The 23,373-nt window shown below is 40.6% G+C and overlaps 1 protein-coding gene across 1 annotated transcript in view; it reads right to left on the bottom strand.

Annotated features, from left to right (window-relative positions):
- Nucleotides 1-23,373, bottom strand: part of LOC102197344 (voltage-dependent T-type calcium channel subunit alpha-1I-like) — a 154,277-nt gene that overhangs the window by 8,941 nt on the left and 121,963 nt on the right. Inside the window, exons 29-34 of the mRNA XM_013914563.1 lie at nt 19,542-19,620; nt 19,133-19,254; nt 17,696-18,145; nt 5,154-5,294; nt 2,922-3,056; nt 1,413-1,587 (exon numbers count right to left, since the gene is read on the bottom strand). Coding sequence (XP_013770017.1) covers nt 1,413-1,587; nt 2,922-3,056; nt 5,154-5,294; nt 17,696-18,145; nt 19,133-19,254; nt 19,542-19,620 — 1,102 coding nt within the window. The remainder of the gene's footprint in view (nt 1-1,412; nt 1,588-2,921; nt 3,057-5,153; nt 5,295-17,695; nt 18,146-19,132; nt 19,255-19,541; nt 19,621-23,373) is intronic.

Below are 23,373 nucleotides of genomic sequence, written 5' to 3'. Positions count from 1 at the left end.
TATATATATCTATATATATCTATACATATATATATATATCTATATATATATATCGTCTTGAAATTAAAGTTGTAACGGGATTCTATTTCAAATTAGACTTTGAGCATCCAAACATCACAGACATATTTGGAAAAATTAAAGGTGGAGTGAAAACATTTCATCTCCCAATCTGAGCATTTAGGAATAAATATTTTAAATAAGTAAGTAAGAGGGTTAATAATTAATGGAATGGACCCTCTGAGTTAGTATGTCTGTTCTGGTGATGGCAGTTATGTTACAAGGGGTGTTCAATGTTGAATTGCACCTTAACTTGTCATTCATTAGCATATCTGTCTGCCTTATGTCTGGCTTCATCGATCACTTCTTTAACTGCAGTGGAAGTCGATCAACTATGCAGGATGTGAGAGATGTCGAGTAAAAAAGTCTTACTTTTCTATAAATGTTAACATCAATGCCAAAGTCATGTCTTAATGAAATCATAGTGGTTGATACCAATGAGGGTCAGAAAGAGCACAGATAAGTGTGATAAAGGAAGCTCATATGTCCGTTGATTTTACTCTTTATTTTTTGCTTTGTGTTTTGTGTGTATGAAAGATTACATTGAACCATTTGGATGAAAAACAATCTACAAAGGTAGGATTTACAGAACGATTATTTTTTAGACTATGCTTGGCAGTCTCTTATTTAATAATTGAAAACTATTAACAGAAATTAACAGAAAGGTTTTTTTTGCAACTTTGATCTTTTTTGGTGGTAGAGATGCATTACCACTCACTTTCTCTCTCTCAAGGTGTTTATCACTTTACGTGTAAAAGAACAAATATTTTTTGAAAAACTCTGCTGTGATGTAAAAGCGCACCTCCCTGAATTCCCAGTGCTTCCCGTTGTGCAGCTACTCAGTCAGAATTACAGAGTAACTGCTTTATCTATTTACAGCACTGCTGCACAAAGTTGAACATTTTTAAAGAAGCAGTCAATAATTTTGTAACGCGCCATGAAGGACTGCAGTCTTGTTTCACGGCGTAAACAGCATGAGCAAATTTGCGGTCGATAGCACGGAGCAGGTGGAATGAAAAGTTAGAGATGAGCATCTTGTTGCCTGCAGCTCTTCACAGGCAGCTCAGCGTTGCTGCTTCTTGTTATTTTATAAAACCCCTGAAACTTTTAAAACGAATCCACAGTTTACATACAGAAAAAAATGATAAAAATACAGAAAATAAAGGCAAATATTTGACAAGTGATGAGTTGTAACTACACATACAGTACAGTGTACTTTAAATAATTTGGAAATCATGAAGCCAGTAGAGTAGATTTTACCACTGAGTATGTCACACATGTAGTCACTTTGAAGGACACTACGAGCTACATGCAGCTTCCTTGATCTTGCGCTGTCATCTTGTTTATGCCAGTACCTTTGTCATGTGCAGGGCTTTTCTGCTCCGGTGAGGCAGGATTGCACTGATGATGGATGCCCACTTCAAACAGCCCCTGAACACCCTCCTCGCTTCCTGAGCTGGAGGGACGAAGCCCTCTGTAACCCGCCTGTCTGGGCAACTCTTCCGAACTGCGGGAGTCACTGCTGCCCCTCTGAAAGAAAGATGAAGAAAATAAGAGCAGAATTTGAAAGGAGAAGATTGACTGAAAGTGGAGATGGGAAAAAATTACCTAGAAAGAATAAATATCCAGGCGCACTGATGTTCACTGGAGCAAGAGAGACACCAAACTGAGGAGTTTCATTTCACCTTATCATAATGGAAATCTGAGTAGCATTTGTTTTTCAGTTTCAAAAAGCTCCCTTTTCATGTCCCATCTATACGAGTCTGATTAAAATTGGAGGTGGTTAAAAGAAAGTAACGGCAGGCTTCAAAGCTTCAAATTGCTTGGCTGTTGTTGTTGGTTGTAAACTGGATCAAATGAGCTGGCCTTCAATACCACAGGGATGAAACAGACCAGGTGGAACGTCGGTGAGCTGAGAGCGAAGCATTCATGTGATGATGGAGATATAAAAAACATGCTCACGAACTCACACACACACAGGAAAACATACGTACAAACTCCCATGTGCCCATGTCAAAAGCACAGTGCGAGGCATGTGTTTTAATTAGGCAGTAAAGAATGTAAATAGTCATTAATAATGATTAGCAAGACCTAAGGGCTATGATGACATGATTTTACCTGTGTGTGTGTGTAGGCATGAGTGATTAGAGCTAATGTTAATTTCTGTCCCACTTATCAGGGTTAATTTCATGGTTGCTAGCATCAGCAAATAGATGTTTTTCCTTACTGATCGCCTTGGCCAAGAAAAACATTTTAAATAACTCCTTTAGCACCATAGCAAGGATAAACTTGAAGATAGAAAGGAGACATGAAATAAACGTCGACATATCAAAACAGACAAGTTGAACATGTGCAGGCTCAGCTATCACTTTCAGATTAGCAAGAAAATACTAGTAACTTTAAACAGCCAACACGCTTTTCATTAATATTTCTAATCCTCTGTACACATTGATAGATAAATATGTCACACAGTGCTCACACCTTTAAACTCACTTGATTTTTTGTTATGAATATTTTTTAATATGCTTCTTTTGAAAATCAAGATGTAGGCTTGCTTTTCTGAGATCATTAACAGATTAAAAAAGATATGTGTTCCTCACAGGACGCAGACTATGAATGTGATTTTACAGAATATAATGCATTACTCTAGATTAAACTGAGTATACAGTTTGAAATGAGCTTACCAGTACTGTTAATCCCAAAAATATGTAAAGGGAACAGTCTCAGCTTGACTTTCTGTAAGAGTCACCACACTACTGGTGTGTTTGTGTATTACTTGTGTATCATGTGTATAATACAAGTGGGAGAGATGCAAGCAAGCACAGAATATGTTCATATGTGTTGGTGTGTAAGTGTGAGAATACCTGGCTGTCTCTGACCAGCAGCTGGTAGCTGCTGTTTTCATCCAAACTCAGGTCATCAGGCAGAGCTGGAGACGATGACTTGTCGGACAGCTGCTCTGACATCAGCGATGCCTGCTCCACCTCTGCCAGTCGGACCTGTACCACAAATACACAGTAGCCAATCATGTTGAAGCTGAAATTTGACAACAGGATGTGAAATGATGAAGCCAAAAGCCAGCAGCAACTGCCCCCCGTACATACAGGCTTTGGAAATTCTAGCATTGCTAACATTAGCTTGTAGCATTCCATGGTAGTCTAAACATACTTGCCAACCTTGAGACCTCAGAATTAGGGAGACATTCAAAATCATTTGTTCCTGATTTACTCAGGAACAAATGAAACACTGAAAAAAGTCAAACAATAACATTTTTAGGTTATCTAAGTGACTTATATATATCATGTTTAACCTGAGTAGCGAAAGACCGCGGGGGTTTGAAAACGATGTGCCGGGAGTTCACTGTTCTCCCCGGCTCAGATATTTGAAGTTTACACAGCTACATTCTCGCCTGAAAATATGCTACAAGTTTATTTTGCGACCCAGAAAGAGTAATATGAGTAATATTAAAACTAAGTAGCTGCCGCTATTGTTGGAAACTGGAATTGGCTGGGCCGCGCTATGAATTCTGGCATGTGTTTTTTTATTTTTGTTGTCCGGGTTGAAAACCAGGAGAAATTCGGGAGAATGGTGGCACCGAGAGATTTACGGGAGGGGCACTGAAATTTGGGATTATCCCGGAAAAATTGGGAAGGTTGGCATGTATGAGTCTAAACAGAACCGACTAGCATGGAATGCTACCAGCTAATGTTAGCTTCTCAGTAAAAAAAACTAAAGAAAAACAAAAAAAGTCATTGTCAGTCAATACTGCCCTTAAAATATCCACAAACCCATGAGTAATGTCACAGTGGTTGTGCCCATCTTTTATATACAGTTTTTAGTTTAAAGGTGACTTGGATATGAGTGAAATGTAGAAACAGTATCTAAAGCACACAGGCGTCACACCACTGTGACTTATACAATGACTTACACTCCTACACGCATACATACATGTACACACGTACACACTTGCATGAAATGAAACTCATACCCTGCAGATTATATATATCAAATACAAAGAATAACGTCAGCTGAAACTGGTGTTTGTTCTCATGTGTGATTGATGATTTTCACAGCTATGGCTATTACAGGAAAACTCAGGACGAGTTCACTCACTCATACATCATTTTGGTGGTGCCATGTATATCCTTTGGGCATGATTATACAAGGGGGGAAATGTCAAGAATATCCTTACAGACAACAGAAATTAATACAAGGCAAATTCTGCCCTGTAGTAATAAACACAGCCCCACTCTATCTTTAAAGCAAATTACATTTTGCAAGAACTGTGTTTGATTTTATTTTCAATGGGATTAAATCAGATAAAAACTGGATAATAGAAAATACATTTTAAATTGCATACAATACATATTTATTGAATACAGTATTTTAAAAAAAGTCCTTTTAGGAATAAAAAATGGATTTTCTCAGTTTTTCATGAGCACATGATCTAAAAAATTGACATTCTGAACATAGTTTCAGCTGCACTTCTAGCTATGAAAATCCTAATGCAGTATAGTACTATGTTTTGATTGCACCGCAGTGCAATCACACCGTGTAATCTGTATATACAGAACTACAAAAATATGTAAGTTGTATTCCTTGAACCTTGCTGGGATCTCACTCGGACAAACATAACTTACATTTATGATGTGTTTTATATAAAAGCAGCTTATGCAACGTTTTTTTCCTACTTTAATTCCTTAGTGTTAAAGATGACAATGAATAATCACATTTTTCTTGTAAAACAAAGGGGGGCTACCAAAAAAAGGTTGGGAACCACTGTAATAGTATATCTAGAGCCCCTTACTGCACATCTGGGAAAATACTTATATGAAACAAGGAGTCAGTGTGCCACATTCACCAATTTGTGAATGTGTGTGATGTGAAATGAAGACATGCTCAGCAGTTTATTTACTGCTGAATACATTATACTGCATATGCACTGTATGTGTGTGCATTAGTAGTGTTTAGAATATATGCATCTGTATAATTGATGTAGTGGCACTTTATTACTGACTTGTAAATTTGAAATGAAGGCAGCAGATGTTTAGGGTTGTGCTTTGTGAGTGTCTGTGTGTGTGTGGAGCGCTGATAACCTCTTGAGGGTGACTCTTGCAGTCTTTGCAGATAGGAGGAGATCCGTAGTGGTGAAAAACTGAACCCGAGAGATTGTCGATCAGGTCTCCTTCTAACGAGTCCTTAATTAGCAGAGAGACGCTGTCCAGCCACTGGCTCTCCTGCAATGCAGACACACAAATACAGCACTGATATTTGGCATACATAATCAGAGATGGGAACGAAGTGACGAATACAAACACTTTGCTATTGTAGTTAAGTATAAATTTCAGGTATCTGTATTTTACTTGAGTAGGGTTTTTCTACCACTTTGTACTTTTACTCCCTTTTTGAACAAAAAAAGGGAACAGGAATATATTTTTAAACAAATGTGATGGATTTAAAGTAAAGAACTGGTGCACGGTGGCTGTGGTTTCATGGTCAGCGTTAGCTTACATCAAGTGTAGCATAGATACATTTGAAGTTGAGCTGATGATGCTTAGATTGATTCACTGAATTCGATCTTCATTCCAACTAAAAACTGTTTATTACAAAGACAGAATAAACAGTGTGCTGTCAGTGTAGAGGATGGAAATCAACTACAAACACTTTTAAAACATCCGCTCACATCTTGTTAAATCAGTTGTGTATGTCCAGAAACAGCAGTAAACCTCAGAGCGGTGGCCCAGGACAGCTGATCACATGTAGTTTTCAGCACTAGTATCTGTACTTCTACTTAAGTGCATGTCTGTACTTTTGGCACTTTTGTATATAAATAAAAAAATAGTAATACTAATGCAAATAGTACTTCCACTATCACTCCTACTCTCCAATCTTCTATTACGGCTACAAACAATATTACTAATAAGTTTGATAAGAGTGAGTAATATTCATATTTTTAAAACTACTACTTTATTATTTCCCCCTTGATAAATCTAATATAGATAGATAACATCTAACCATTTTCATCATTCTTCATTACTTTAAATAATTAAAAAACATCCTTGTGAGTAACTACTACAAATACTGCAAACATCTGTCTTTGTGTCAAGTTAACTCAACATCTGGCTGTGCTCTTTTCTATTGTCAGACTTCCTGTTGAATCGCCATCTTTTCATTTCTCAAGACTCAAGTCACTCAGTCACTTCCTGTCAGGCAAATTCAGCTTTTACATTACGTTTGCTTCCAGCTTTTCAGATATTAAATACCTGTTACTGACTTTTTTAAAAATTGATAGATTAGCTTAAAGTAGCTCCATCCTTTGGTGTGTTGTTTAATTAACCACCATTTACTGAAGCTGGTGTTATTTTCAGCTGCTGCTGGCAGGTTACAGACAGAGATGTGTGACTTTTTCCCACCTTGCTCTGAGCCAAAGGGGCAGATGAATGTCATTATTATAAGATGAATTACATAATCCCTTTAAGATAACAAGGCTCTGCTTTATGAGAGCTTTAGTTGGCTTAAAATTCCCACTTTTCTCACTTTCCCAAAATTTTGAGTATTTAACAGATTTTTAGACAGTATGATGTAATTATTGAAAGCTGATTTAAAAAATGTGATAAAACAAAGTTATTTTTCTCGGTTTTTAAGGTGTATATGCCTGCTTTCTTCATATGTTTAATGCAAGCAGTAGAGATTGTGACAAGAGATGAGCTCAAATGCCTGGAATCAACTGTTCAAAGTAACAGTCCACAGTGGGTGTGGGTGGAGCCGAGTGTCAGGGATGATTTGTGACAGAAGGATAGCAGCAAGAGTGAAAACGAAGGTTTACAAATGGTAGTGAGACCTGCAATGATGTATGGTTTGGAGACGATGGCACTAAGAAAAGGCCAGGAGGCTGAGATGGTGGCAGAGTTGAAGATGTGTGGATTTTCATTGGGAGTGGCCCGATTGGGCAAGATTAGAAAAGAGCAGATTGGAGGGAGAGCTCAGGTTGAGCAGATGAAGAGAAAGTTAGAGAGGCAAGGCTGAGCTGGGATAGTGAATATACTGAACAAAGGGTCTTGAATTGAATTGAATTGAAGGAGGCCATGCCGAGGGTTGGTGTGACAGAAGAGGATGGTCGGCATAAGATGAGATGGAGGCAGATGATCTGCTGTGGTGACCCATAAAGGAAGCAACCGAAAGAAGCAGAAGAAGAGCCATAATCATTAAAGTAATGAGGATTGTTACAAGATCTGAAACAGGCAAATGAGGCTGTAACTTCAATAGTAAAAGCTTTACTGAGGTCAGTAGGGTAATTTTATCATCAATTTCTATTCAAACAGACCTTCGTTTGCAGCCAGAGGACATGAGCATTTAAAAAAAAAAGCAGGTTTAAGGTCCGTCCAACACTGGCTTGGCCTTTTCTGCTACTGATTACACCCTTGATGATAGACTTACTGTACGTAAAAAATAAATGTCTCTTTATTCAGAGGTTTCTCCCTTTGATGAACACAATCCTGTTTAAATCTGTAAAAAACAACTTGTTTTTTTGCATCTCCTCCTTTGTTTTTCTGTCTTTTAAATATTATTTCTCTCACTTTGTCTTGTTTCCCAGGGTACTACTCACTTTCTCACTCTTAGCCCTGAACCCCGAAGTCTCCATACCCCTTACCGCATGTCTAAAGTTCAAGACTCCCCATTCCCTCCAGGACCTGCTTTTTGTTCCCATTTCTCTTCATATAGGAGTACCTGATAAAGGGTGTGAGGTGAAGAGGTGAACCGCAGCTGATTGCCAGTCTGTGGCAGCACCCACTGATATACTGTGAGCAACACATACACATTGTTTCATGTGCTGACAGATGCACAGCATGGGGTAAGGCAGTCTGATTGATTGGCTCAGCTGGGGTCCTTGGTTGTGGTAAATGCTGCCCATGATGCTGTTTGACTCAATGTCTTTCTATGTTCTCTGTATATTCTTTCATCCAGAAATCCAGTCTGAACAGGACTTAGTGCAACCTTCTTTAGATTTTGTGCCCTACACTCAGATCCATTTCTTCTAACCCAAGTCAGCTTTTTGATCATTCTAACAGTGTGTAAACTGCAAGCCACGCCTTCTGGTCCATCATCAGTATTTGACCTCACAAATGTGCTTCTTAAGAATAGTCAAAGATTCCCATAAACACTCCTAAACCTTGTCTTGATGCATGCTCAATCATCCAGGTACGTAAATCCCAAAAGGTTGATTCTGTTCATCTGGACGTAGCGTTTTCAGTGAGAGAAACATTTTGTGACTCATTCAAACAACTGATCAATGGGCTTTGATCCCTGGTTGTTGAGCAATGGTCTCACAGTTTGCATATCAATGATTAAGAAACTGACCTCACAGCCCATTGTTCATTCAGTGGGTAGTTTCAGTCATTATGCAAATGTACTGTTTAGAAGGTTGGGGAAACCTGCAGTTAGCCGAGACTGAAGAAGTCACTTAGATGAGTGATGAAATGTTTCTCCTACTGAAAACGTTACGTCCAGATAAACACAATCAACCTTATGGGACTCCTAAACCTTGAAGTGTAAAGGCTGGGCCAACATCTGGGACAGCCAGATGTTGGCCCAGCGAGTGGTTGCTGCACAACCTGCAGCAACCACTTGCTAACTGCTTAGGGAATACATATTTTTCCATAGCAACCAGTTTCTACACCTGTGTGATTGAGGCTTGAATTAAACTATTCAATTAAGAGGCATTGGGAGGGCTCAACCCGGGGTTGCGGTCATGGCCTGTTAAGGGCTCTGTTGGCTCTTAGGTGATGGTTTCCTCATGGATGCGTGCAGCGGGGCCAGGGGAGGGTCTGTGCTCACAGACGTGGGTTACTGACCTGGTAGCCTGGCTGCCCATGGGTGGGCCTGGGGTTCTGGGGGTACCCCATCTCCGGGCTGGGGCCCTGGCTGGGCCTCGGAGGCTTGGGTCCTGGTTGGTGTGTCGGGGTTGTGGGCGGGTGGGTGTATGGGGGCTCAGCCCTGGCGCGGGGTGCCACCAGTGTATCGAGCCACCTGTGGGGCTCTTCAACTGGTGGGGGAGGCTGGTACATCTTGCAGGAGGTCTCCTCTCTCCAGGAACTCACTCTGCAGGTGAGGGAGAGATATTGGAGAGGTGGAGGAAGATCTCAGCCTGGGTGTCTATTGTCTTGTGTAGTCTTGAAGATGAGTGGATGACGGGGTGGTGGTGCAGTTTTCTCTGTGGTGGGGTCAGGTGGGCTGTCCCGGGCTCTGTGGGGCTGGGCGGTGCTGCTGAATTGGGCCCCGGTCTGGATGGGCCTGGGCCCCCTTGCCCTGGTGGGTTGCAGAGTATGGGGGTTCCTACTGGGGTCAGCGGGGGATCTCCAGCTGCCTCCCTCTTCGCGCTCCACCACAATCACCCACACATGCAGGGCCTTGGGGTAAAGTTGTGTCACCAGGGTGCAGGGGAGGCATCCCCCCCTCCTGGCTGCCTGTGCCTCAATTTTATCCCACAACTTAGACATTCACATTACTCACCCTCTCATAACACATACATATAAGTCCTTGGGGGTGGGCATGCTACACGGCATCTAGATGACCATCAGGGTGTATGAGGGAGGTTTGGAGTTTTCACACACACCCGTTCTCTGCTGCCTGTTGGAGCGGGGGGCCTGGGAGGAGGAGCTGGCTGTCCGATTGGGGTCTGGAATGTGGGGCCTCCCTGCTGCTGCAGAGTCGGGGCGGTCTGCTTCTCTCCACCCCAGGGAAAAGGGTAACACTGGGTCTGGGTGATGTTTCCCCCTCTAGGGGCAAGGGTACCTAGACCTGGGGTATAGAGTACGCTTGTGGAGTGTGATTGTGTGTACAGTGTCTATTTATGTCTTTCTCCACGTTGGGTGAGTGCTGAGTATTTGCATATGAGAGCATCAGGGTGGGAATGGATGTTTGTATCTGTGTGTGCCTGTTTGTCTGTATCTATATGTCAGGCCGGGTATCAGACGCCACCTCTTTGGGGACATCTCAGGCCCTCCAAGGTATGGAGGCCTATCTCCCCCCACCACTCCCCCTGCCAGTGCATTGGTGGTTCTTGGTGTCCGGGGATGGGCGTACAGGTACGCACCGGTGGCTGCTTGTCAGGGCCTGGAGCCTGGGGCTCGCTCGGGCCCCTTCGGGGGGTGGGGTGCCCTCGGCCTCTTGGCCTGGGGCTCAGTCACTCTGGCACAGCTGGCTGCAGGCAGAGCTCACAGGCACGTCACTGCAACCCCCCCTCATTTGGGGCTCCTCAGCTCTTTCCGGGAGAGTGGCACGGTTGCCCCTATGTTGGTCTTCCTTGGTTTCTGGTGCTCTGAGGGCCTCTGGATGTGTGGAGCCTGGATCGCCTCCATACCTGCTTCATACCCTGGAGGACGGGGCTGTGGCTCCCCACACCCTCTAGCAGATCATTACATGAAGGAACCTTTTAAATACAAGCGCACTCATGCTCACAGGTGTACACACGGGTGCTCACACACACAAACTACACCCTTTTTGGCTCTTACCTCAAAGCACACTGTGCGCTGTTGATCCTACGTGCTGCACAATAATATTCAATATTTAATATTTACTGTTATATTCACATAGGTCATCGCGATGATGTTGTTTATTATATTGCTCTCTTTTTTTTTTGCTTGTTTTCTCTTTTTTCTTTCTCAGCAGATGATCCAGGTGATTGATATATTGTATTTTTTGTCTGTTTGTTTTGTTGGTTTTTGTTTTTTGCCCTTTATCACTTTCCTCTTCCCCGCTGTTTTTCTTTCCCTCTTTCTTTCTCCCCTTTCTTTCCCCCAGTCATGTCTGTCCCATGTGTAGCAAGTGAAAATAAAATAAAATTAACAATAAAAACAAAGGTGAATCAAATAGACCAATACGGCAAGGCTGGGATGGTCCATTTGGTAAAGTAAATCCATTGGGCATCTTTCTTTGCCTTTAGACAATAATTCTGATGACAAAAGAACCAAACGGGACAGGCGGAAAAAAAAAGAGAGGCATTGGAGTGCTGCAGCCCTATTTATTTAATATTTTTAGTTCTGCTGCAAATAGCAACAACACAGTGAGAGCTTACACAGTAGAGTGCCTACCAACAAGAACACATATCAGCAGTTAGTAGACCCATATGGTATATTCCCCTACAGATAAGGAAATGAAAAAAAAAATACAACAGAAGAGGGAAAACAAGCCAAGAGAAACACAATGCTCATTAAAATGTATTTCAGTCTTATCACTGCATACATGCTGAATGGTCACAGAATCGCTGTCTGAAAGAGTCTAGGCTCCCTGTGGAGACAGTTGGGTATTTAGGAAATTGATGTACAGCTCACATGAAGAGAGTCCATAAAAGAAATAATGCTGCATCACTGCAAATTTCTTCTGCCTGTCTCTGTGGTGTTATGTACCAATAAAAATCAACAGCTCTTGTGCAGAATTCCAGCCTTACCTTACAGCCTACATGCAGGGAAGAGTACAGCCATACAAGATGTGCTAAAACTTCACATAAAGAGTAGAGCGTTTGGACTGAGATAATTTCAAATAAAACACTTAAAAAAAAAGCCAGAACAATATTATTTTACTGTTGCATTATTCATGCTCTCAGAAAGACTTCACTTTGTAATGGCTCCATTACTAGATGTTCATGGTGATTTGAAAACAAAACATTTGGGAAAAAAAAAAGGCAATCAATTGTCATTAAGTGGATGCACGCTGGGTTGTAATTAGTCAGTATGAATCTCACAGGGCCTCGGAAAGGGAAAGTCAGCAGCTCCAAGAGTGAAAAACACTTTTATGGGGTGATAAATAATAACTGCCTGGTTACCATTATTTGATTTCATTTACATTTTACAGAAATGCATTAATAGCTTTTTAATTACAAAGGCCAGAAATAACAGTGTGAAAAGAAATAAAGCTTCAGAACCAAATTTAAACCATGCTCACGCCATGATCTGGGCCCAGACGGTGTTAAGAGGTGTGTTGTATGTTATCATCTAAAAACATTTCCTTTTATGAAAATCATGCATTTTTATATAAGGAGATCATTTCGTATAGCAATAAGAAAAGAAACTTTTTGGCACCGGTCACGATACAAATCTTTTTCATCCTGACAAAATTTTAACATGGTTCTTTGTAGTCTTCGTAGTTTTCCAACATGACCGCACTGGAACAGGAAGCGGCCATGTGCAAACTGTTCCCACAAAGTTGGGAGCATGAAATTGACCAAAATGTCTGTTGAAGTGTCCCTTCCAACGTAACTAAAGGCTGAGCCCAACTCATGAAAAGCAACCTCACACGATAATCCCTCCTCCACCAAACTTTACACTTAGCAGCATGCAGTCAGACAAGTACCGTTTTCCAACTACTAAACCCAGAGTCGTTCTTTAGATTAGGATTTCCGCTCATTACTGCTCTAGCGTCTAGTGGTGGTGTGCTTTGCACCACTGCATCCGACACTTTGCATTGCGTAAGGCTTGGATGCAGCTGTTCAGCCATGGTAATCCATTCCACGAAGCTAGCAACTGGTCGTTGCCAGGATGTCATTCACAGGCCTCTAGGTGTGCATAACAGAGGCTTTAGCCAGTAATGACGGCCAACAGCTTCCATAATTTCCAATCAGGAATACACACTTTTCTCTCATGCTATGATTGCTGCGACCGGTCTCTAAGCCGGTGTGAATGAGGCCCGATTTGGGTTTCTGAACTTTAATTTATGGTTTTATACTTAAAAAATATTGCTTAAAAATGTCTTACTGGCAAAATACAGTTGTTTTATTTCAGTCATATTTGCTATGACTGCATTTTTGATTGCAAAGAATGTGGCAATATAAATACACATAAGAACAGGCCCTTACTTGGTGCTTTTGATCTAATTTCTTTTTAAAAAAGCTGTTTCCCTGCTAATCAGAATGAAGATTAATAATACAGTGCAGCTAAAAAAAGGCTCATGAAAAGAGTTCCTCCCCTTTCCCGTTTCATCCATCTTTTACTGCGTTTCTGGTTAAAAATAACATTAGGCTGACAGACAATGAGCTATAAGCACAATGAGACGCCACCCACTCACAAGCTCACTGTGTCTTTAACCATTCCAAAGTCAGCCTCTGCCACCGTTCCCTCGGCTCTGATTGCTTACCCTTTGATTCAATGTCATTCTTCAGATGGGTGACAATGTTAATTTCCTTTCAGATGAGCCAAAGTACAGAAGATCACTTGGGTTAATTAGGTCCACACAGCGCCCAAAAAGTAATCTGATTCCAGTATCTGTAAGGATCGTCAAAAGGAATGAGATGCATCATACCTGCAGGGTTGATTATTGGTACAAGCTGGGGGACATGAGTTATTAAAAGTAATCTGAGCTTAATGTCAACAGGAGAAAGAAGAAAAAATGTTATAGTGACAGTGTGGATCTGCCTCTGAACATATTAGACATAATAAAACTTATAATCATGGTGAACAAGTTAATAAAAATGAGTAAAATGAGGCTGTCCCTGTATAAAAGTTGCATTTTTTAGCAATGCAGTGCATCTCAGTTCACTCTTTAATCTAGTTTTAAGTCTTTTTTAGCCTCAGCAAGAAAGAACTTAAAGGGTTCATTAAGCTAAAGGCAGCAAAAAAAAAAAAAAAAAAAAGAAGTAAAAGAGCACAATGTGCTGGGAGTGCAAGTTTAGTTACTATATACAGTTAATTAGATTTAATGGCACAGTCACTAAGCAATCTTAAGTTAAAAGCTTCTATAATCAGTATTTTACATTAGGACTGAACAAAACAGTTAATGGATCCAATTTACATAGTGCTTTTCAGTCTTATTGACCACTCAAAGCACTCTGCATTACACGACCAAATCACCCATTCATTCAGTGTGAGACACACTGACTTCATATATTTGACGTCCACACACAACTTCATGCTACAGTGACTTATCAGGGACAGTTCTGGGGCTTCTAGAGGGACCAGGGACTGACACCAGTCTTCCCGTTACTGAATGAGCCACTGTTTGCCCAAATATACTTGACTAATTCAACATTTTCACAATCTTTTTTTTTTTAACCAAAATTACAAAAATGTCCACATATATATTCTTATAAAGGTCATTACACACAGAAATGTTGAATTTTTCAGATCCCAACTTGTCATGTCACGTCTGCAGTATTGTGATTGGTCGATTGGTCTGATTGGTGCTCTATTTATTTAAAAAAACAAACAAACAAACATCTAATTTATAATTTCACTGGATGCAAATTAATCCAGTAAAATGATGTAATCAGTGTGAATGGCTGTATTACGAATTCGTCCCTCACCAACCTGTCTGCTCTACCATAATAAATACTCTGATAAGAACACAATTAATAAAATAAAACAAATAAATGAAACAAAAAAGATTAACATCAGGAGCCCGGCGAGGGTCCATAGTGCTCTTCCAGAAAGCTTCCTGTACTAGTAACTCTATTCTGCATAATCATTTGGAAATATGCTCAGAGAATAGGACAGCCTAGCATTCAGGTGGGTAATAGCTCTGTTTAGGGTTCTTGTTTCTTTTTTAAGAACAGCTGGCATCGATGCCAACAACAGTGTCTGTGTTTACAGGGTCACTTCTAATCATTTCTAATGAGCCACCTTGCAGTTTACTCACTTGGCGCTGCTGCCACCAGTCCAAACTAATTAGTTAAGCTCAGAAGTAAACACTCCAGCAGATTCTTGCGGGATGCAAACAGACCTTTAGTTCCTCCACACAATTATTCAATGTGTCAAACACAGTCACCCTTCATTCAAGCATTTGCTCAATCACTTGATGCAACAATCACTTCTCTGCTCACTCCCTCACTTTCCCAAACTGCTAGTGCTCCTTCTCCCTCCCCAGCCCGTCTCAGTTTTTCCACATAGTTGTTCTATTTTTCCTTTGTTTGTTTCCCTCCCTCTTTGTTTGTTGCCACCTTTGCTTATTTACATGTGTCTTTCTTTCTGCTCCAGCAGGCACACGTCTAAAAATACCTGTTCTCGTCTGCAGGTGCAACAGTTCCAGTGGGATTAGAAATGTGGCGTCTACTGACTGGCATCCTTTTCCCCCCACTGCTGGTGTTTTTTGGTAAAGATGGTGGCCATTTAATATTTTTACACATGTGCGCGGCAGTTCTCGGTATACGTCTCAGTCTTGTGATTTATGTGCCTTAATATATCTTTATGTGTGGGTGTAAAAGTCACCTCTAACACCTTGTATGCACACAAGTAGGGCAGCGGTGTTTCATGAATAAAAACAACTCCAGCTGCTGTGCAGTCCCACTGAGCCTGACGGATGCTTGCGGTACCAACTGCCACTGTAGATTAAATTAATGAAGTCTTGAAATAACCAGAATAAACATGCTAATCGTGTACAGTTCATCATATATTCCCAGCCTGTTTGAGTGCTTTTAATATGAGCCACGCTCAAGTTTGAGCTGCAACTATCACTTTGTGAATGAAATTCAAATTCAAATTGTATTTGTCACGTACACAGTCATACACAGTACGATGTGCAGTGAAATGCTTAGACAACTGCTCGTGACCTAAAGAAAAGAAGACTATGAATAGGATAGGAAACAAATATGAAAATCAAAATGAAGGGTAAATTTAGCTAGGAAGGAATAAAATATAAAAATTAAAGTTAAAAATAAAATAACTGTACAACAAAATACACAATACACAATTTAGAAATATATAAGAATATATGAAGAAATATAGAACAATAACAGCAGCTGTACAAGTACTAAATGGTATGAAGAAATATAATATCCAGGGTTGTGCAATCCACATGTGTAAGTGTCTTGTGCAGTGCAAATATGCTTAAAGTGATTTATTTAAGTGACTTGTGATAAAGTGATTTGATTAGATGACCACGCAGTGTAGTTGTGCAGTGGCCACTAGTGTAAACAAATGTCCAGAATGTCCAGCGTGTATGTAAAAACCATATGTGTGGGTCAGTACTATGTGGTGGTGCGATTGAGAGACCATATCGCCTGCGTTATGGTGAGTCGTTTGGTACCGGCCGCGAGAGTTGAGGCTCAGGTGTGAAATGTATAGTTTTCAGGGTTTTTATCGGTTTTCAGCGTTATTTTGTTATCGTTTTTATCGTTAACTCGGTTTTCCTGGGTCTTTTCACGTGTGTTATGAATAAATCCTCTTTTTTTCGGTACCGGTACTAGTTTTATTGTGTTGTATTTATCCGCGACACCTCAAAGACCTTAAATATTGTCGGGCATAAACCGGTCTGTGGCGCAAAAAAGGTTGGGGACCGCTGGCCTAACATGTGAAAGATCCCTGCTTTGAGTCTGGGAGGGGACACTAAGGGACATTTGGTGAAAAAGTCCAATAAGTGCTGTGGTGATGCCCAGTTGTGACCCCTCAGCTAGAGCAGGTCATCTACTAATCGAAAGGTTGGTGATTCGATTATTGGCCGCTGCAGTCTGCATGCCAAATATCCTTGGGCGAGATACTGAACCCCAAGTTACTCCCTGATTCATTCATTGCAGAGTGAATGTCTGTGAATGTTAGACAGCAAACACTAAAGCATAAAAAACTGCTTGTGTGAAGGAGGTATGTTGTATGAATTGCTTTGAGTGCTTAAGGAGAGTAGATACATGAGCCAGTCCATTGACCGCTAAGGAGCAGCTGAAAGACCTTTTTAATTGAAGAACTGCTAACACTAGTATATGTTGGCAAGGACATGGGTTAGAAGCCCAACCAGTCATGTGCAAATAGCTTTCTTTAGTTCTGAAAATTTAGTTATGGTGGTGGTCAGAGGGCCCGGTGGCGCCAGTGTCCGGCAGCCTGGCCTCTGTCAGTGCACCCCAGGGCAGCTGTGGCTACAATGTACAATGTGGCTACAATACAATGGGTGGATGACTGAATGTAAAGTGCTTTGGGGTCCATAGGGACTAAGTAAAGCGCTATACAAATACAGGACATTTACCATTTACCATGAAAAGCAGAGAAAGCAATCAAAAAGCAAACCCTGAAAATGCCACTTAATGATAATTACTCCGATTGCATTACTGGTTTATTACAATAGCAGAAACTAGTGTGTTTTTTTTCCCTTGCTCTGGGCAAAGGAGTAGTATATGTTACCTTAAGGGGCAGAAGTAAACACGTCTTAGGCTGTGACTATGCAAACTGGCTCTACACTGTAACTCAGATAGGCAATCCTGTTGAGTTGTTGAATGAGCTATTTGGCGGCTGATGACGCATCGTGCTCGACGGACTTTGCAGTCAAGAGTTGTGCAGACTAATGGTGTCTGTCAAATCCTTACAACCACAGGTTTCAATACCATTTTGTGACGGCTGTAACTGGTAGAGGCTGAATAAATACATATACATATATGTAACTGACTTACAGTTAACCCTAAGCCTAACCCATGGCTTCCAAGCCACATGCAGCTTTTTAGCGGCTTGGAAGCCACAGGTTGCTGACCTTTGGTTTCAACAAATGAGTATTTATAATTATTTTTTCCACTGCCATGATTTGCGTAAGAAAAGGTATAAACAGGTTTACAAAACTATTTTGTTTTTCTAAAAGATGAGTGTGATTTTGACATAGCCAGCATGCAGAACCCAACCCAAGAGCTCTCTGTTCAGCAGTAATTACTCTCTTGAATATTTGAAAGTCCACTCACCTGTGCAGGGGAGTAGAGGCGACATCGAGGGTGAGTGTGTCCCTCATGAGTAGTGCTCCCTCCTCCTCCATCTCGAAGTGGTGCCATTAATCCGCTACTTGGGCCTCCGACTGTTCCCGCTGTAATTGCGCCAGACACTCCGGCGCCTACGCCCGCCCCGCTCGCAGTGGCAACGGTGGCCCCAGCGATAGCTCCGATGCCTCCCATCATGCAGCATAGGCCTCCCTGGGCCAACTCCAATTCAATCTCTGCATCCATCTCTGCATCCTCCTGTGCCTCCTTGTTGGAATCGTCCAGATGTTTCATCAGCACGGCAACCACCACGTTTATCAGTACGAACTGAGCTGTGAGCACGAAGGACACGAAATACATCGGGGAGATGAACTGCAGTCCGGCATGACAGCCGTAGTCGGTTCCTGGACGATCGGGCGGGCACTCTCTCAGGGTGTCCTAATGGATAAAAGGGTATTGAGAGAGTTTTAAAGGATTGAGGAAGGAGACAGGAATGAAGTGTCAAACACATGAAAAGGCAGTAAAGGAGCAGTGAAAGAGTGAGTGGATAAAATGGAAAAATAGTGAGGATTCGGCAGATAAAGCTGAATAGCAGGAAAGTAGGGAAAAGAAAATGGAAAGAGGAAAAGATCAGTCAAATAAGGAAGATTTTATATGTAGTAAACACACAAAATATTTGCTAGAAATAATTATTTTAAATCAGAGTTGGGCTTAGAAAATGTGACCGTATTGCCCAGTTTCATTTCCATTATTTACCAATCAATCAATCAATCAATCAATCAATTAATACTCTTTAGTTTTAACATGACACACTGTCAAACTTTCACACTTCCAGAAATCTGCTTTTCAGCCACAGTCACTTTTTAGAGAGCCTAATCAGCACTGATTAACAGCTGGATATGAGCTGTTATAAAATTTTAAGAGCTCCAGGTACTCGGGGTACTTGGGTGTGATTGGAGAGTAAGATTGAAGTGATAGATGAAATTGAAGAGGCAGATGAAATAGTCACTTTTTGTGAATGTGAATTTGAATCTTCATTCATCCTCTGTAGACTCTGAGTGCACATTCACATCTTCAGGATCATCTTTGCTAAAGGACACGCTCATTACGCACTCATTTCCCCAACCTAAATACGGTCTAGTCCACAAATTTGAACTAAAGACCTTCAATTATAATTCAGCTTCTCATCCTCTTTCTCTGCTGAGGTTGGAGTAGCTTATATACGATCAGCCAACCAGTTCAACGTAAGCATGTATGTGTTATTAGAATAGAATTAGAAATGCTCAAACGGTGTCTCATCTAAAAAAATCTGTCCAACATTGCCACTGGAGACAAGTTGAGGTAAAGTGGAGTGAAAAACAATCATTTAGGTCCATTAGATAACCCAGCCCAAAATGATGAAATGAGGATGAAGAACAAAAGTACCTTCATTATGCCATTCCAGTTGTCGCCAGTTGAAACCTGGAAGAGCGTAAGGAAGGCCATTCCAAAGTTTTCAAAGGTAGCATGGCGGCTCATTCCTTCACAGGGGTAGTCAGCATTACACACTGAGACCAAACATCAAGTGGAAAGAAAACAAAATGAGCAAGACATGGTAAAGAGTGAATCGTGGCTCAGTCAGTTGTATCTTTCTTTTGCGTCTGTCCATAGAGTGAGACATAACAAATGAGCAGGTGGTACAAATGGAGATGAATCCAGGTCAAAAAGGCAAATCCAAACATTCCTTGTATGCTGCGTTTTTCATTGCAGTGTTTTTACAGATATCTAATTATATTTGATAAACATGCTCCAAAAAGCCTTTAGTAGGAACAAAAGTGGTGTCTGAAAGACCCACCTAGTTCTCCAAACAGCTCCACACCCAGAGCAGCATAGATGAAAAACAGCAACATGAAGAGTAGGCCCAAGTTCCCCACCTGGAACATAAAGAAAAAGCATTCATTTCTTATATTCATTTGTGGAATCGAATCACGTGGACCTCCACAGTTAGGTGAGGGGGGCTCAGCCACTGTGCAAACTGACTCAGTAGTTTCCAACTCCTCCTCCTATTTCCCCTGTCAGAGTTCAGAGATAACGGTACTTAATATAACAGGATTTCACTATTTATGAGTTTATATTTGAAACCAGAACCTTCATGTTCCTTTTGCATTGCTTGTTATCATCCGTGAATCACACAGCAAGGCCTTGTCTGTCTCATGATGAAACATGATTAACTGCAGTTTTGTTCCTGTTTGTTCCTGTTTGGTGCTTCTCCAGGACTGGAGAAGAATTTCATTGGCTCAGAAATAGTTGCAAGGCAGGTTTACGCAGCATCGTCATTGTATTGCACAGTTCTGGGTGACACAGTAACATGTGTGAATCGGTTGTTGTGGATGGTCACAGTGTAGATGTAGATGGATAAAGGGCCCCTGTGGGTGCAGTAGTAGGCACTAGCATCACACCATTAGCTAAGTCACTTCACAGGGAAGGCAGTGGGGTGCTTTTAAATAGGTGAATGTAGGATTCTATTAGACAGTCAAATGAACTGAGAGAAGCTGGGGATAGCATACAATGTGTTTTAGTTTTTACAGGAGGTGAGATCACAGTGGAGGACTGCATATAATGAGAGAAGGAGATAAGCAGAAATGAATGTATATACACTACAGAGGAGAGGTTAGGCAATGCCTGAGGAGAGTGTTCTTCTCATGATAGATGTAAAAAAAAATCCATGCCTCGGCCTGAAGCAGTCTGCAGCTTGCAACTTAAACCCATCTGATGTTTTTGGATTCCTTGAGCAGAGACTGAAAGCAAGCTTCAGGAGCAGTGTTGCTATACAATGTGAAACAGACAACTGAATGCTAAGGAAGCAACACAATGATCAACAAGGTAGCTGAAGTTGGAGCATCCTGTGTCGTGTACATCTTTTGGTTTCCGGTAAACAAATCTAAAATCTAAAGCCATCTACTACATTTTAAAAGTGTGTCCTGAAAATGTTGTTGGTGCCATTGGGAGGAACATTTTTTTCTTCAGGGTAAATTCTTTCTACATAATGTGATATGAGAAACACTGGCATATGGTCAAGGCCACCCACTTCAAATCCCAACTGAAAACAAGCAGGATGATTTGTTTTCTTTACAGACACAGACCATTAAGGACAAAGACATCGCTAAACCATGGAGCACAACCCTCCTACTGTTCTCTGTCCTTAAGCAAAGAACGTGTATTTGAGACACATTTAAAACACAAGCAGAAAAGGTCACAAGACACTACTTCTTCTCATATAGGCATTTTTAAAACCACTGTATATTTCTTTGGTGCCTAGCAGAGGGATGCCAGTTGGTGTAATTGATAGAAATTCTGAGACAATTTCTAGGTGGACCAGAAAAAAAAGGTCACAGCACACTCATGCATTTGATTTTTCTACTGTGCAAGCATAACTGTGCATACTTGCTATTAAGCTAGATTTATCTTTCTTCTGGCTTCAGTGAAGACGTGCTCTACTGAAGAAAACATTGATGTTCTGGCTTGTTACGTGCTCACTTTACAAAAGGTAAAATTGACCTCATGAAAAATGTGCGGATGCTGAAAAATGAACTTATTTAACAACAGAGCCTACTGCTATATCGTATAGACAATGCCAATTACATGCTTCATTGCTCTACACAGAGTTGCAGTAACATTACAAACGATCAACTAATGGCTTTTGTGTCATAGCAGAGTGGCAATAAATCTATCATGAAACGACCTGTGAAAAAGAAAAAATATAGATGAAATGATACTGGAACACTTCCAGGATCTATACGATTGAATGCTTTCTTCCCATTTTTACTAATATATAAATACACAGTAGTATGCTATTTATAATGCATCACAGTGAAGGCTCAACTGTTATTGTTTTTTCAGAGAACAGCTGATAATTTGGCTTTTTTATGCTTTTTTTTATTGGACACTTAAAAATAACAATGGCATTAAATTAATATCTGCCAGCATTTTGAATTTAACAGTATTTCATTTACTATTTACCAAGGAAACCTTGAGTTTGTGTGTGTTCATGTCGATTTTGTTTTTGTGAAACTGAAAATGAAAGAGCTTGCTTACTGAAGCAGAGACATTTTCTGTGACTATAATTTATATATGTGCACAAATTTTGCAATCCAAACATCAGGGAGACAAAAATCCTCCCAGACACCCAGGAGAAAGAACTTCTTGCTGCTGACTCACTCCATTAGAAATGCCTCGAATAAGGATATGTTTCCAAGAGTTGACAGTTCCAATACATCACAGCTTTCTTTCCCCTCTAGTTTGACCAATTTTTTTTTTTTAAAAACCTTGACACTTTACACATTTTAGAATTTTCTGTATATCTCGTTAAATATGACCCATGCTTAGATCCATAAGCTTTTTTTGTCATTTTGCCTCTGTACTCCACCACAGTGGATTTAAGATGTGACTGAAGTGCAAACTTTCATTTTTTAATTCAACAGGTTTTAAAAAGGTAATTCATATATTAACAGTTTAGAAATTGCAGCAATTTTATCCATTAGTCGCTCATTTTCAGAGGCTCAAAATGAACTGCACAGTGACTGACAAGCAGTTTAATGGTCAAAGAAATCCCGTTCATTTGATATTCTATGACAAATGTATTAGATAAAAGGTAGCTGCTAACTGGAAGTCTCAATCTGAGGTTCCAAAACATGATGATGCCAGAAAAAGAGGCCATCATTTAGCTAAAATCCCAAAATGAATCTTAAAAAGGAAAAAAATGTGGCAACACCAAAAGACCATTGAAAAAAAGATAAAATCGATAACTGTAAATTATAGTCGTGGTAAAGAAAAAACCCTTTGTCATTGTCATTGTCATCAAGTCTACAAGCTAGAGATGAAATACATAGAAATACAGATGAAATCGAGAGGATTTACAACAAGGTGAGATTAGGTCAGATTAGACTTGACTAAAAACATCTGAAGGAGACGCCCAGTTTTAGAGAAAAATCTTTGATGAAGACTAATTTGTATCAAAATGATTGGAAAAGAAAATTATGTGGAAGGAGTAAAACAGCTCATGATAGAAGTGATAGCTGATGGGCTACGCCCTCTGCTCAGCTTCAGCAGAGCTGACTTTATGGCTCTTTGCAGTGCACATGGGTAAGAGGTGAAAGCAAAAGCAACCCAAGAATTGTCATGACAGAAAAATGAGATATTAAAGCCAAGATCCAAAGGATCAAAAAAGGACAAAAAATAATAATAATCCATAAATCTAAAGTGACTTTGTCCATTTACGTTTGAGCCTCTGAAAATGGGAGAGTGTGGGTATAAAACCTGCTGTAATTCCTGCAGGGTTAAGTAGTTTTGTTAAACGCCATGAATTAAAGCTTAAAGTCTGCACTTCAAGCAAATGTAGATCATTTCAGTTTGAACTGACTGTGGTGGTGTACAGAAGCAAAATTACAAACCTGTGTTGAGTCCCAAAAGAGCAGAGTGTGACTGGAGTACGTGCTGGTAAAATATCTCAACATTACTGAACTCCTAATAAGTTATTAAACATCCCCAGCTAAAATAGTCGATCTACAGTGTCTCTGTGTCCCCTCAGATTCCACAAAACCATCCATTAATATCAGCAAAGGCTTGAGACCAAGAGTCTTTCAGTGCAACAGGGGAGCAGAGCACATTTGCTGCTCTGTTCCCATTAA

Source organism: Pundamilia nyererei, unplaced genomic scaffold, assembly GCF_000239375.1.
Source record: "Pundamilia nyererei isolate P.nyererei 1_Seehausen unplaced genomic scaffold, PunNye1.0 scaffold00205, whole genome shotgun sequence".
Classification (NCBI taxonomy): domain Eukaryota; kingdom Metazoa; phylum Chordata; class Actinopteri; order Cichliformes; family Cichlidae; genus Pundamilia; species Pundamilia nyererei.
This window is presented reverse-complemented; position numbering and strand designations above follow the sequence as displayed.